Below are 17,382 nucleotides of genomic sequence, written 5' to 3' on the forward strand. Positions count from 1 at the left end.
AAAATGTGTTTGCGTTTGTCTGGGTATTTACTTTGTAATCTGTGGTTTACATCTACTGTATTGTTTTGAGATGCCACTTTTAAAGGTGATATGTAAAATAAAGTTTTTTATTATTGTTATAGAGAAACATGATCAGATTTTCCCTGGTTCAGAAAAAAGACGATTAAAATCTGTAATCTTTCCACTTGTATATCATCGGAAAATACAAGAAGTTTCTGCTTTGTGTAAGGATGGTATCAAAAAGTAATCTGAGTGGTGAGAAAGCTGTGCTCCTCAAAGCGCTTTACAGGATAAAAACAATAACAACAATAGTGGCTGGGCAAACTATTTTTTTATAGAAATACAAAATGAGATATAATGATGTGCATGAACAAAGTTATACTGCTTTTTTCCTTAGATATGCGATTAGAAAAAATATTTTTTTTGAATCCCCAGCGGAACACATTCCATAAGAATCAGTGCTTTTATATATCGCCTTTAAACACAAATATTTAAACACGCGTTTATGATTTAAATCAAAACACGATTCAAATCAATATAAATGTTTATTTTGTAACGCATAGGTGACTATTCATTGTTATTAAAAAGACTTAAATTCGATCATGTTGTGATATTTAGAAATATAAATTTGTTTGGTGCGAGTGAGGTTTTATTTAATCTCTGACCAAGGGAAAAAAAAAAGTCATAGTTCCAGGGAGATTCGATCACAGACTGTGTGACATGCGAGTCAGGAACCTAACCCACAGCGCCACCGGCAAGGTCACATGTAGAGTGCTGAAAAAGCACTACAGAAACATTATCGACAGACAATGTACAGTGTGTACTATTCTTGTGTTGCGGTACATGAATATAATTATATCGCTATTAATTTCTTTAGATACGCGATTCCATATTATATTCCCTTTTAATCAAATTCTAAAAGTATGTTTGTTGACTCTGGTATCTCTTTAGTTAAAGACTTCGATGCTTAAAATGTTTAAGGAGAAATGGAATACTGGTGTGTATTTCTTCTTTAAAGTACCAAGACCAGCCATGTACTGTATGTTTATGTTCCAAAATTAATATTGTTTATGGCCTTCACACGCGTTACGGTATGCTCCTATTCTTTTCATGCTCAGCTACTAAGATTGCCCTTCAGTGGTAAAATTCCATATGAATATTCAATACAACAACGGGCACAGTAAAGACGTTTACTGTAAATCTTTCTACGACAGACCAACGGACCACGAGTGCCCCTGTCAGTCAACCAATCACGTACCGCGGTACCGTGCGTCATCTTGCGTCACAATGCGCGACGCCGTAGCCAATTACCTCCGGTACGTGTCTGTACCGCGCACTTTGAATGGCTGCATCTGTAGTTCCCCTCCTGTATGTGAAGTGATTTAGAATCCTTTGTTATGCAAAGTGATATACCAATGCATCATACAACTCAAATTGCATTATACCAAGAGCATTGATATCTAAGTGTTTCAGCTACAATTTTTAGAAAAGCATTTTATCAGATCATGTGATCAGTTTTCTATACAGAAGCTATGGATTTAAGATGCGAATATGCAGTAATAAGTAATAAGTCAGGATTATTGTAATTTAGAAGTATTAACAAACTACACTTATGTTCAGCATGATAAACCTTGGCCCATTACCTTTCCACGCAGTCCGAAAGCCGAGAGCAGTGATTTGAAGCAGGAGCATCGTGACCTCCAACTGCATACAAGAAACCATTGTAAGTTGCTACACCGACCCCTCCTCTTCGCTTAGTCATGGGTGCACACATGCTCCACTTGTTGGTGTGAGGGTCAAAACATTCCATTGACCTCAAACAAGAACTGCCATCACGCCCCCCAACAGCAAACAGCCTGAAAGAATTAGATAAAAACAAGAAAACAAGAGGGTCGTATTTATTTACACTTCTGAGTAAATAGAACTAATTCTGTTCTTTGGAAGTGGAATAGATGCATTTAGATGTACAGTATATGGAGGCCTCCAGAGGTTTTCTGGTTATATGGGGTATTCAATGAGGTAAAACAGAAAACTTTGTAATAACATGTATTATAATGGTTAAGGTCAGAGAAAACTTCACAGACAAACGGTCATTGACCTTCACAAGTAGAAGGATGGCTATAAAATAATCCATAAAAAGCCGAATCTACCACTTTGCACTGTAATGCCCATTAGTAATACATTTACTAATACATCCTCTCTGCCAGGAAGAGGATGAAAATGTATCTTGCTTACACAGGCTATGAAACCAGCCATTCAAAAATAGTTGGCTTTTCTTCTTGCATTTATCATTGTTTCTCTTAAGAATTTAGCACCACACGCTAACTCTTACAATCAGCATTCTTCACATAATAATTTACATTAAGTGAATATTAAAAACAGTATACCGTGTATACACAAAAATTACATAGTAACTACACATATCCCAACAAAAAAAAATTATTATGCATGGTACTAATAAACTTAATGTCTAATTTATATTACTGCAGTGAGTAATTACCCATTCACATTGAAATAGTAAAAATGTGTATACAGTATAATAATTTACAGTAGTGGCTAACTGATACTAATAATACTACTAATAATAGCAATAATCAAAGGAAAAATAGTTACAATACTGTTTATATTATTTTATATATTTTATGTTTTATATGATCCTTGAAGATTAAAACTTTTGATGTATGAAATCATATCCTCCAATATAAGACATCCCCCACATATTGTAAAATGACACCTTTCTCAGACCCCCTCTCTATTAGTATGTTTTTACCATTTAAAGTGTTAAAAAGTCATTATAATGTTATTATAATGTCTATGCATCCATGTATTAATTGCAATACACTCTTTTGGAGCAAGGTGTGTTGTTGAACAGTGCCAGAGAACAGAAAACAGGAAACATCTTGTACATGAACCCTGGAAGCGAAAAGCATTCATAGTTATCAGTCAAAGAATTTAAGTCCCTGTTGTCTCTTTTATAACAATAGCAGGACTCTATTTTCAGATTTCTAGACAAAACAAGAAAAAAAGTAATCTTCAGTTTGTGGGACAACAATGGACACCAGCCTTTTAAAGTCACTTTCAACTAAAAGACATGTGAGACCTGCTGTTCTCCCAGCCTATTTCCTTTTGCCAAAGGGAATCCACAGGAAAAGAAATAGAAGTGGCATTTAATTCAGAAATTACAACTTAGAGGCTGCAAGGGCACAGCTAGAAAGGAGTGAGAATGTAACCATACAGTAGCTGATGCTATCAAGTTAAGAGCTTAGGTTAGAAGAAAAAGGGGCCTCAGAAATTGAAGCTTTTTTGTCTTTGCAAGTAATGCCTATAGTACAATTTATTATACAAAATTAAAAAACTGGGGTCAGCTCAAGCCTTCATAATCAGTTGCCCATCTTCAAGGTCTTACCAGCCCTCTCAACTTCATTGATCTTGTCTGTGCTTATTGTTTAATGGTAACAGATGAAAACACTGCTAAGACTTTGAGAATAACATACTGTAATTAAACAAATATTGCTTTGTCTGAAATGATGTGTGGCATATACAAATCTAACTTCTAGCTCATATTGTATGCTTTCTTATAGCCAAAGATTCATAGAGAATTGATCAATAAAATCTACAGTATCTTGCAAGACAATGTGAAATTTAAATTATTTTATCATTATTATTTGTTATGATCCTACATTGCTTATCAATCATGTAATAGTTAAATGAATATAAATATAAATGTATATATTTATATATATAAATGAATCAGGCATAGTAATGAAATGTGTCTAAAACTGTACAGCACCTAAATATTAAGAAAAACAAATAAAAAAGAAAATGTGAATTCAGAAGATCAGTTATATGTGTACCTGCAATACCTATCATACATATCATGTTTGTTTTGTTTATGAATACAGTTTTTGACCAAGTTGATTTTAAGTGTATATGCAAATGTGTCAGTAATACTAATTGAAACTTGTTTTTGACATGTTTAAACACTTACATTTTAATTCATCCACCCAGTGTGATTACTTACTTGCCATTTAGCGCACTGACTCCTACAGTACTTCTTGGAGTCGACATGCTTGCAACATAATTCCATTGTCGTGCCTGGGGATCCCACCTTTCAACCGTATTTAGATAACTCCATCCATCATGTCCTCCAACAGCATACATTGGTCCTTCAAGAACAGCAAGTCCTGAAAGGAGTAAACAGAATGGTTTAGTTTTGCAGTATAAAATACTGCAGGTGGTTATGCTTCTGTTAGTAAACCACTTAATTATTTTTTTTTCTCTTAGTTCAATATCTTTCAACAAAACTAAAAAATAAGGTTTCCACACCAGACTTTGATGCACTAAAATGTAATCATATCATACTTATCAATAAAAGCAAAATGTAGCAATAGTACTGCATGTTTGATAATGACAAGATTTGCCGTCTGTTGTGAAAAGGATGTATAAATCAGCGGAAGCTGATAAGGTGAAAGCATTTTGGAGGAAGGAGAGGTTTAGGACTGTGCTGGAAGGAATTAAATAATAATGGACTATTGGATACAGTATATGACAAAGATTTACGGATTACGACTTGGATACGGTGCGGATTCATGTGGACATACGGCTTATACAGCAATTGTCCCAAGCCACCCTCGCCCAGTTTCAGGCTTTAAAAGGACAGCAAGAAGCTATCCAAGCGCAACGGGAGGCAAATCAAATTCAAACCTAAACTAACGAACGAATTAAAAAATTAGTACTGGAAGAACTGCAAAGATTAGGGGAAGAATTCAGGCAGACCCCAGTAACAGGGAGAGACCCCGTTAGGCTGAACAAATTGGGCTACAAAAGATGACAGAACTTGATGATGTGGATGCTTATTTAACCACATTTGAAATAACTGCATCTCGAAATGCATGGCCCTAGGAGCAATGGGCCTGGAGAAGCCCAAAAGACCTATTATGATTGAAAAGAAGAAGATGCAGAGAATTATGAGACTGAAAAAGGAGATTTTGGCAAGACTAGGGGTAACCCTGGAAATACGGGCGGTCCGGTTTCACAATTGGAGATACCAAATGGACAAGCCTACGAGGTCTCAGATGTTTGACCTGGTACATCTGGCAAAGAAATGCTAGAAGAATTAAACCCAGGACAGGTGGTAGAAAGGGTGGTGTTGGATCACTTTGTGAGGAGTCTGCCTGTTCATCTGAAAAGGAAAGTGAGTGATGGGGATCCCCAGACACTAGATCAGGCAGTGAACTTAGTGGACAGACACCATGCCACAGAGGTCTTGTTTAGGGAGAAAAAAGGGGGACTTTTGCAAAGAGGAGAGAAGAAGCCCCAAGAGTCTGGAAACCGAAATGAAGTATCGGCCAATAAAGTACAGTGATTATCGAGGACATACAGTTTAAGAAACCCCTTCGGGACAGATCAGACTCAAGGCCCCGACCATGGAAAGATACCCGACGATGTTTTAATTGTCAGGAAGAAAGGCATTTAGCCAACCATTGCCCTGGCCTGTCCAAACCCATGCAAGTAGACCCTAGTGATGAAGCCAAGTGTAACTGCCTTACAGCACGGGTCCCAACCTGCGAAGATCCCCATCTTACGAAAATCGAGATGGGGAGAACCCGTCAAGGTCTTGTTTGACTCCGGCAGTACTGTGACCCTGGTGACCCCTACAATACTTCCTGGAGAACTGGAGATCCGGGGAACAGAGGGGATACCCATTACTTGCATTCATGGGTATACCAAGGTCTATCCGACGGTAGAAATTAGCATCTCTAAGGAACGGATGACCTACCGTTCAACTGTCGGAGTGGTTGAGCAGGATCCTAACCCTGTGGTACTGGGACGAGACTGTCCCAACTTCCTCCAAATTTGGAACACTGTCCAAACAGCTAGGCGAAGACCAATTCCCTGACCAGAACGCTGAGGTGACGCCCCTAACGATGTCCCAGATGAGACGGACCCACAAGAAGGAGGAACTGGACTTGGAGATTAATTCGTAAATATGGATTTACCGGACTTGGAGCCACCAGAACATCGTGGTAGGTTTGGGACGGCCCAATTAGAAGATGGAAATTTGAAGCATGCGTGGAGACATGTCAGAAAAATCGATGGGAAGTGGCGTACTGATCCTAGTACATTGAGTTACCCATATTTCATGATAAAAAATAATCTACTTTATCAGGTGCAGCAGAAGGGACAGGAAGACGTGGAACAACTCCTGATTCCCCAGGCCTACCAGACGAAGCTCCTTATCTTGGCCCATAGCCACCTCCTGGGTGGACACCTGGGGGTGAAGAAGACGTCCGAGAGACTACTCTCTAGGTTCTTTTGGCCAGGGATCTATAAAGCCATTGAGAAGTACTGTCGGGAATGTCCGGAGTGTCAGAAAATGGCTCCACAACCTTATTATAGAAACCCTTTGATTCCCCTCCCAATTATTGAAACCCCCTTTGACCGGATTGGGATGGATTTGGTGGGGCCCCTGATCAGAACCACCAAAGGTCACCAGTATATTTTAGTGATAGTGGACTATGCTACAAGGTACCCCGAAGCCATTCCGTTGAGAGCTGCCACTGCCAAAAATATAGCTAGGAAGCTGGTACAACTGTTTGCTCGGTCGGAATTCCTAAAGAGATCTTAACTGATCAAGGAACTCCTTTCATGTCTAAAATCATGCGAGACTTATCTAAGCTACTGGGAATACATCAGATCCGAACCTCGGTCTATCACCCTCAAACCGACGGGCTAGTCGAACGTTTTAGTAAGACCCTGAAAAGCATGCTGAGGAAGGCTATGCAAAAGGATGGGAAAAATTGGGATCAGCTGCTCCCGTAACTCATGTTCGCGGTATGAGAAGTGCTACAGGCCTCGACCGTTTTTTCCCCATTTGAATTGCTATACTCTCGGATACCACGGGGCCTATTAGAAGTTCCGACCCCAGAATGTAAATTCTTATGAGGTGGTGGAAAAGGTGGGACCGGTCAACTCTAAGGTCAAGCAACATGACAGAAGACGGCAGCATCAAATCTACCACATCAATTTATTGAAGAAATGGCATGGGACCGAAGTTCTGTTCTCCCACTTCTCCCCTGACCCTTTGGAAGAAAAAACGGGAGCTGTAGCCATGGGAGACCTGGCTCCAGCTCAGAAACAGGAACTATAAGAATTCCTGTCCCAAAACAAAGATGTTTTTTCCCAGACACCTGGTTGGACCCATCTTATATGACATAAGATTACCATGGAACCAGGGAAGAAGGTAAGTCTACCTCCGTATCGAGTACCTGAAGCTAAAAGAAAATTGATTTAAGAAGATGTGGAAAAGATGCTAGAAATGGGCATAATAGAAGAATCCCATAGCGAGTCGGCGAGCCCGATAGTTCTGATCCCCAAGTCAGATGGAACTATTCGATTTTGTAACAATTTCAAATGGTTAAATGCGATCTCGCTGTTCGATGCATACCCCATGCCCCGTATTGATGAACTAATTGAGCGAATAGGCAACGTCCAATACATCAGTACCCTTGACCTTACAAAGGGATATTGGCAAGTGCCACTGGCCGAAGAAGACAAAGCCAAGACCACTTTTGCCACACCTGAGGGGCTATATCAGTATAGGGTCCTACCCTTTGGTTTGCATGGCGCTCCCGCAACATTCCAAAGATGAATGGACTGAATACTGAGGCCATATCCCATATTGTGATTTTGCAGCTGCCTACTTGGATGCCGTTGTGATCCATAGCACGACATGGGAAAAACATCTACAACACCTGGAAGCAGTGACTGGAGCTTTGCGAGCAGCAGGATTAACAGCCAACCCAAATAAATGTTGTCTGGGGGCTCTTGGTTATCTTGGTTATACGTTCGGGAGAGGATTGATCATGCCCCAAGAGCAGAAGGTGCGGTTAATTAAAAGCTGGTCCAAACCTGCTACAAAGAAGCAAATCCGAACATTTTTGGGACTTGCAAGTTATCGACGTTTCATTCCAGGGTTTACCTCCATTGCCGCACCTTTGCACGATTTAACAAAGACGAGTTCTCTGGAAAAAATAAAATGGACCAACTTGGAAGAGAGGGCCTTTCAAGACTTAAAAACATCTCTCTCTTCTCAACCCATCATACAGGTACCGGACTTTAATAAACCTTTCATGGTACAAACTGATGCTTCTGACACTGGAATTGGAGCCATACTCTCGCAAGAAATTGATGGACTGGAGCATCCTATTCTATATATTAGTCACAAGTTAAATCCTGCTGAAAAACACTATTCTACCATAGAGAAAGAATGTCTAGCAATAAAATGGGCCCTGGACTGTTTGAGGTATTATTTATTAGGAAGACGGTTTATATTGTACACAGATCATGCACCATTAACCTGGATGTTACAAAATATGGATAAAAATGATAGAATTACACGATGGGGACTTAGTCTTCAAAGGTTTCAATTCCAAACAGTATATAGACCCGGAAGGAAATAAGGGAATGTAGACGCCCTCTCCCGAATGCACTGTTTATTTTTTTCTAGACCGCCCGAGGACAGGGCTGATCTCAGGGGGAGGGAATGTAAGAGGACCAGGGGAAGGGTAAGTTATAACCGGTGTTTCTGTAACAAAACACTGGATATACTGGATATAGACCTAGGCAAGATGGCCGCCAAGGATATCCAGCTGACCTGCTGTTGGAAAAGATCTATGCGGCGAAACTATGAGACACAGATGAGCTGCATCAGGAAACAGAATATAAATGCCCCAGAAACAGTGAGCCAGCACGGAAGCCGATAAGGTGAAAGCATTTTGGAGGAAGGAGAGGTTTAGGATTGTGCTGGTAGGAATTAAAGAATAACGGACCATTGGATACGGTATATGACAAAGATTTATGGATTACGACTTGGATACGGTGCGGATTAGTGTGGACATACGGGCTCGGAAATTTGGATCGTTTAAGGATACTGGCAACGGACTACGGAACAGACTTGGGAAACATAGGGATGAAGGACAAAGAAGATCGGTGTAGTATTTCTTTCTTCCAATTCTCAGTAAATTCCCACTATATTGTCATTTTTGCAATTACAGATGCTTTTCAATTGAGCAAATAAAAATGCCAAAGTAATATTTGTTTAATCTATCCAAATATTGCAATTAAAAAAGTTTTTTTTCAAAAGTAATGCACTTTCTAAATCACCTCTTAATATGTGCATTTTCTTTAAACAGGAAACAAAGGTTATCCTGAGCAGCATAAATTTTAAAAGGAAGGCAATAAAAACAATTTCCAAAACACATTACATTTTCTTCTCCAGTAAGAAATAAATTAGTATTAAAGGAACAATGTACTCTGTAAGGGCTTCAGAGAGTAGAAGGTGTAATTAAAGAGAATCATTTGTTCTACCACTGAATTTTCAGGAAACATCGCATACTAGTTTCTGCCAGTAAGCTTTCTATTGCTATACATCTCTGCTGGGAATCAGATTTGATCTGATCTGTACATTATCACTGTCACCATCATTTCATTTTATATAGCTCAAATTTATATGTGAGGCGAAACCCAAAGTCTTAGAATCCTTTTCAAACAAATTATGGAACTAAGAAAAAGGTAATTCTGCAAAAAAGATATAATTAATGTACAGTACTTCACGTCACGGTGGTTAATAGCAACTTTTGGTGTCTATATTAAGAACTAATAAGGAGTGTCTTCATCCTACCTAATCCATGTCTGTGAGTTGACATTGGTGGCATTGTGGTCCATACTTTTGTTATTGGGTTGTAACACTCCACCATGTTAGATGTCTTTAATCCATCTCTGCCACCAACAACATAGAGCTTATTATCAATTACTGACACCCCAAACTGCAGCCGCCTTCCATTCATGGTACCAACTTGGATCCAAGTGTTAGTACGTAGGTCATATTTTTCAATTGTTGTAGCACCTACAAAACAAAACAAGGAGAGCAAGTTAAACTTTGTAGTGGGTTATATAGTATTTTTTTCCAGTTACATGATTTTCATTTCAGAGAGGTCTTATTTTCCCACAACATGTATAAAGACTATTATTGTATTTTTCAATAATTCAATTAATTTTAAAATGAATGAAAATTGTCACGGGTCCTAAGTGGCTCAAGCAGTAAAATTGCTGGCTTGAATCGCAGATTATACTTGGTGGCTTGAGTGTTCAAGCCTGGGGCATGGCATTAGTTAACAAGGACTCTGTTTTCTAGCAAACAGCAGTTCCTGCAGTTTGTTTTCAGTGAGAAAAAGGCCACTCCTCCAGGTAGTGCTACTTCTCCTGTCAGACACAGTGAGCTTGCAACATGTCAAATGATGAATGGCTGTGCAATTGAGCATGTGGGTGTAACACGCTTTCTCTCCTAGATGGTTATAGAAGGCTAGAACAGAGTGTCAAGATAATTAACAAAATATGGGTAGTGTCGGTAAATAATAATAATGATGATGATGATGATTAACATCATCATAATAATATAGTAGTTCAGGTGGGTAGCTGCGTCAGCATGCGTAGGCTGCAAAGGAACAAGTAATAGTTTTATTCCATGCTGACAAAAAGGAAGAAAGAAAACACATTTCAGCCGTGGAACCTTCTTCAGGTGTGAGTCTGAAGAAGCACCTGAGGCATCTTGTACCTCCAGCAACCTTATTTACTGTATCTCTTGCAGTAAATGCCCAGCCATCTACATTGGAGAAACAGGAAGGAGACTCGGAGACTGCATCAGGGAACATGTCAGGGCTGTGAAGATTAAAGATCTTTCTAAGGCCATTGTTTCTCATTTCACCTCTGACGGCCACGACCACTGTAATCTCTCAATCTGTGTTCTCAAAGACGGTTTTCCACATACATCACAAAAAACTATCGAAAACCAAACTTTATCCTGCAGATAGGATCACACATTCCCCCTTCTCTTAACGACTTTTAAGAACGATTTTCTCCATTCATTGGTAGTTTCATTTCACACCTTTCTACACCTATTCGGACTTCACACCTCTTGATTGGCCTCTCTTTCTGTCCCCTGCTCCCGCCTCTCACTCCTCCTCCCTCCCAGCCTTTGTTCTCCCGCTACATTACCTTTGCCTACTGCCTTGTCTCTCTCACACCTGAAGAAGGCTCCATAGCCGAAATGTTGTGTTTTGTTTCTTCCTTTTTTTCAGCATGGAATAAAACTATTACTTGTTCCATCATAATAATATACTGTACATGCTATGCTAAGCTTTCTTTGGAATAATGATTTCCTGAAAAATGACAAAAATATATCACAATTTAGGAATTCACATTCATTTTCAAAGTTTAATAAAGAAATGAGATTTTAAGAAAATTATATAGCATAAGCTTAGTTTAAACTAACCAAAACACTGAGTTCTTAAGAAATGGTATTCAATGCTGAGAATAAGAAATTTCCCAAAAGATATAATCTGTTGAGCCTCCTGGTCATGTTTTTTCTCTGCCTGTAAAAAGCTCAAGCAGAAAAATTAAGAATCCTTGTCATCTTTTAAATTTCTTTCTTTGTAAACAGACTTCATTATCATTTTGTGGACCAGGGAATAGCTCTTTTTTAAAACATTGAGTTGGAATGTCACCAGCAGAAAGTTTTCTCGTTTTTAATTGCTTGGCAAGTGTCATGTTATAATTTTAGCCCTCTCCAGAACTTTTTTCCAGGACTATAATGCCTCATGTTTCATTTATGTCATGTACTCTTGCTCTGCTCACAGTGTGTGATACACACAGAATATTTTAAGTGGATGTGTGACTATGGAAGTGAAAATTATTTTGCCTGAAACTGATTAGGTCATCTGGATGATATTCAGAAATAGGACTAGTAAGAGTATCTCTGTGAGGTTTTCTTCCTATGAAAAATATTTACAGAGGACTTTGAACAGCATGGTTACATAAAAAAATTGAATCCAACAGACACTTATATGTAACAGATATATAAGTAAAGATTGATGTGGGTATGACAATCAATATTTTCTAAGTGCTCAGGTACAACTTGGATCACAAGAACCAATTCCACACTTTAACAATCCCATACTCTAATCATATGCTTTCAATAAGGTTTGGGTGCAAATCTTTATTTTGAGTTCTGTTTTTTCTTTTTATAAAACACGCTTTTTTGATTTCTGATTTTTTATTACACTGACATAACTTTGTAAGCTGTGTATTTTCACACTTTGAAGCACTATGTATTTGCCAGGTTGCAAATTAATACATAATATTATTAAAAGAAAATATATTCTATTGGTTCTAATACTCCTTTGCTTAACTCTGTAATACATTGCTTTACTCCATTTGCAGTTATCCATTTCATTCAAGCTATATTATGAAACAATGTATATAAATCAACTACTTGTAACTACCACAGAGTAGGTAATCTAATAATAAAATTGTGTACACTGCGATCTGCACAGTTTGTTTAAGTTTCTTCAAGCTGCATTTACCTTTAGTGGCATCCATGCCCCCCACTGCATATAGTGCTCCTACTGTGGACTTCCGAGGCTTCGTCCTTGGACTTTGTAGCATTGGTCTCCGTTCAGGTAACAGGTGGTATTTCATAGCCTCCATAAGCAGCTTCTGGCACTCCAGATCATCAGCAAACATCTTATTGTTTTCCAAGTCAGCTAGAAGCTAAGTTGAAAAGTAATAATAAGACTATACAGTACATCTACTAACATTGAACATTAACTTCATCTATATGTACTTTTGACATAGGTCACACTCCAATTTGTGATTTTTTTCAATCTGTGCAATTTCTACTCCAATACTTCTCAGGCTTCTTTAAGAAACTACCAATAGTTTTGGTATATTGAAATAAAACTTCATATTGATTGCTCTTGGATATAGATAGTTATATTTATTTGTGAATGTCCCATACATGGTACCATTATTTCTTAAAATACAAGTGCTATAATCAGGCTGTGATTCTTCAGTAAACTATAAATTAAGTGCTGAAAACAGAATGCAATGTTTAGAAAGGATAGTTTCATAACCAGTAGACTCAGGGCATTAGACAGAAGGAAGATACAAATATAAAGAAGATACAAATATCATGAACAGTGAATAACTGTATTATACAACTCTTAGATGAAAGTGTCATTCACAGACTAAATGCTCAGAACCTGTTGATAAAGCTAAGCATATTTAAAGATATTTCAAAAGTGTGTCATGGACTCATGAACAATTCTATTACACCATGTGTCAAGACCTTATATTTTTTAAGTCTGAGATATTTTTCTGTTTCCTATTTAAGGATGAAGAAGGGGAACATATGAGAACCCTGTGACACCAAAGTAGAATCCTTAAATACAGGACATGGTGAGCATGCTAAGAGTTAATTTAGTTCAGATTTGACAAACGTCCTCCATAACGTCTGAGGAGCTTCTAAGGGTTCAAGCACGGCAAATACGATTTCTAGATGAAGAACACAGCACCAATCTAAGGGTTGGCTGGCAAGCATTCAGTACTGAAGTCGGCTTGGTTACGATATTCAGGATTTTCTGTAGGAAGCTGTGGCAACTCATTGTGTCAGAAAGGTTGGCTGTCCAAGAGGAATTTAACTGGTAGTAGAAATAGAGATGATTGAAATGACTGTTTCTGGAGACTGATTAGAAGTAATGAATGAGTGGCAAGTTCAAAGTGTGATGTTTTGGAAAAGTGATACAAGATGGCACAGTGTAAAAAGAAAGAAATGCTGGAATATGACTTCTGAAAATATGTAGTAATGGCATCAGAGGTCCTGAATTTCTGAAAAGGGAGGGGAATCTACACGTAATACAATGAATTAGCTGGCCTCATTATTTTCCTCAGTAAAGATACTGTAAAAGTCTTTGGACAATGCATGGCAGGTGAAAGTTTGGAGGTTTTTGGAAGACAGAGGGTGGTCATTATAGATAGTGATGCCAATCCACTGCTCGGTATGAGCCACAGCATTCAATGAAGGTGCAGTTGATGTCAAGGATAGCAGAGATGCAAAGATGAAGCAAGACGTCAAGAAGATAAGAGACAACGGACCCCAAGGTATGATGTGCATATTGTACTTTAAGTAGACGCAAATGCAGCCAATGCTTGTGACAAGGTGGCACAAAAAAAAACGAGGATGATCCGTAGAGACCCAAAGGAGGAAAAATGTAAAAGTATTCTCTGTGCTGGATGAATTCTGAGGAATCTGAAAATTCTGTTAAGGTTGACAAATTTTAAGTGTGGAGAACATCAAAGTGAGAAAGTCATCCAAGAAAAAAGAAGAAGATTGAGAGGAACTGGTAAATAAAGCAAGATCCAGCTGAGGACGTCTAAAAGCTGTAAGTGTCAAAAAGCTTTGGGCTGGAGTGGCAGTTGAAAGAGAGTTGGATTGTAAAATATCCATCTGGTACCTGGGGTTTATGATCAATAAACAGTTATTGCTAATGCTTTTAAATTTATGCCTGTCATGAGCAACATCCTGCTGCTTCGATAGTGTTAATGATTGTGTAGAACAGAGGAAAATAATAACTGCTGTACCGCAGTATTATTCCACATGGTGAATTCAGCTTTTCACTGCTCAAAGACGATTGATAAGTGTCACTTGTGGTGCATTAGGTGCTAGTGAAACAGTAGCTTAATTTAATGTTGTACAACTTCTTTAAATGCATTTAAAATAGAATACTAATATTAATAACTGAAGTAACCAAAGGGAAATGTTGTCAGCTGAAAAAGATAACAGAAGTTTAATAATGTTTCTTAATATCATTAAGGGTATTATAGTATATTTATACAGACGGTAGTGGTAGCTGAAAATAAAAAAATACTTTTTCCATGAACACTTGCTGTTGTTATTTTTGGAAACATTTTACATGCTCATTTCCTATTACAACTTGCAAGACTCAAATTAAAAACAATAAACAACATACACTTGAACAAAAATGTTATGTACAGTAAGTAATTATAAAATACCAAGGATTTGCATGTCTTGCAGGACCCAAGGAAGCAGAACCTTGGATTTCTTGGAGAAGTAGTTTTTGTTGGCAGATTCCCAATAAGTTTGAAACATTTCAAAAACCTTGTTATTTTGGAATTATCTGTTTTTTCTCTTATCAACTAATTTGGAATAATTTCCTTAATATATTTTTTTTCCTCAAAAGTGTTTTAAACATTTTAGAATTTAATTATATTAATTTGAAATAAATTATTACTGTTGTTAACTATCTTACTCTCATATACGTTAAAAATTACCAAAGTTGATATGAAGTTAACAAGGTTAACACATCTCAAATACATAGGATTTTAATTACAGCTATTTTGTTTCTGTTACACAAAAAACAGGAATATTATCCAATTGGCTTAAATTGAAATTCAATTGAAAATTAAATTAAAAAAGGAAACTTGTATTAGTACCAAAGTGTTTTTTTGTGATTGTATTTTCATATTTAATAATTTTTTAAGCAATTAAATATGATTAAACATCTAATCATAATTTCTCTTTAGCTAAAAAACAAACCTAAAATAAAAATGTGTCAAAGGAATATTCATGATATTGGAGGAGAGAGTACTTCCATGCTGACAAAGTCATTCAAATCACTATTCAAAACATATTTAAGTCTTTTTTTGTTTTTGTGTGTTGATTTGCTTTTAAAAACAATACGTCTTTAAAGTCACAATGTGTGATATATTTTCAAACTTTGAAATCTTAAATTTATGTTTTATATTTTTACCATTTCTAATAATTCTCCATACAAACTGTAATTCAAAAAACAATAATTTTGTTAATGTTCCACCATATTTTGACATTAAGTATACAGAAGCTGTATGTTGTTGGAGCTGTGTGTAATTGTAATTATATTTAATGAAATTATTTTCTGTATTAGATTATGCATACATTATTATTAGCAGAGGAAAGCACTAATGGGTTAATAAACATTTAATGTTATATGTTATATCTTACTCTACAGGGGTGAGTTTCCCGAAAACGATGAATCTTAGAGACTAATGCGCAACTTTACGATGTACGTACGTAACGTATGAACTACTTTTTCGTGGGTTTCCCAAAACCCCTCTTAATCGATCATTTAACGAGCGACTATAAAGTACCTCTTTGTTAACCCCTCCCCTGAAGTCGCTTAGCAAAAAGCATCACAAGTCGATTGAAAAACAATCGATTGACAATACTTTCATTATATGGTGTCGGTTTTGGTCCTTCAGTGGGATGAAATAAAGTTGTGAAAAGGAATATGAAGCAAACATGACATCATAATTTAACAACAATTTAAGCGAAAGCGTATAGATAGGCACAAAATGGGAACCTTATTGTTTCTAAGAGAAAAGAAAATAAATGACCGTAAAAGAAAATCAAGTTTAACTGCGTGGACAGTGTATGCGTCCTGCACGACATCTTTGATTTAAAGCCATAGTTTTTGGTGCGCTGCCATTGTTAAGAATCACAGTGTTTCATGAGGAAAAAAATGTTGTTATTTTTTAACATAAAACGGTATTCGAACTTTAAATATTGTATCGACCACAGGTTTTGGTACGGAATGGAGCAGGCATGGGACTCAGGGAATGGGGCTGAACAACACATTTATTAACTCGAATCGGGAAAGGTACACACACAGGGACAGGGGTTACAGCGCTGCACCTACACTAACACACCTACACACACACGAAAGGAAGAGACTGTATCCCAGACTCCGTCCCACTATATAGTCCGGTAGTCCCCAGGTGCTGTTCTGAGCCAGCCCTGCGTGGCGCTACATTGTAATACATGTTACATGTTTCACGTTCTTTATGGAATTTAAATACCATTTAAACCCCACCCCAAAAGTACTAAAAGAGGGAGTATTATTAAAACATTTGACTTATGAATATGAAATTTACCCAAGATGACTAATAAATTAATTACTGTAGAAATAAATGTTATTTTTTCGAATTTCCTCTTACATAGTACAACAAAATATCAAAATCCTTAATATAAACTTAGTATTCTATATTTCCAGAGAATTCCCATGACGTGAATTGAATGTGCTCTATCTGGCGATCTCTGTCATTAAGGTTGGCACAAGAGGTAGCCAGTTTAAGAAGCACTTAGTAATTAACAAGTGGGTCGGGGAGCACGTAGATTACGAAGGATTTAACGTTCTACTTTAGTCACGATAGGTTTTGGGAAACACTCGTAAATTAACGATCTATCTTAAGAGCGAGTTTACGATGTTCTTAGCGCTACGATGCTTTCGGGAAACTTAAATTATTAAAAAATAGTATAATGTAGTGCTGTTCAGGGTAGCGCTGACCTACTACAGTATACTGACTGACACCTCATGCATTAAAGATGACTGCATATGTACCAACCACTCCTGTATATTTGTGGCAGTCTTTACAATATGGGAATTATGATTATTTATTTTAATTATTGATTAATTCTGTCCATTTAAG

At 37.4% G+C, this 17,382-nt stretch overlaps 1 protein-coding gene across 1 annotated transcript in view; it reads right to left on the minus strand.

Moving 5' to 3' along the window:
• The window catches only part of klhl4 (kelch-like family member 4), a 110,188-nt gene that overhangs the window by 16,280 nt on the left and 76,526 nt on the right, over positions 1–17,382 (minus strand). Inside the window, exons 6-9 of the mRNA XM_006632632.3 lie at positions 12,423–12,609; positions 9,683–9,907; positions 4,022–4,184; positions 1,644–1,856 (exon numbers count right to left, since the gene is read on the minus strand). Of these exons, the coding sequence (XP_006632695.1) occupies positions 1,644–1,856; positions 4,022–4,184; positions 9,683–9,907; positions 12,423–12,609 (788 nt within the window). The remainder of the gene's footprint in view (positions 1–1,643; positions 1,857–4,021; positions 4,185–9,682; positions 9,908–12,422; positions 12,610–17,382) is intronic.

The sequence above is a fragment of the Lepisosteus oculatus genome, chromosome 8 (genome assembly GCF_040954835.1).
Source record: "Lepisosteus oculatus isolate fLepOcu1 chromosome 8, fLepOcu1.hap2, whole genome shotgun sequence".
In the NCBI taxonomy this organism is placed as follows: domain Eukaryota; kingdom Metazoa; phylum Chordata; class Actinopteri; order Semionotiformes; family Lepisosteidae; genus Lepisosteus; species Lepisosteus oculatus.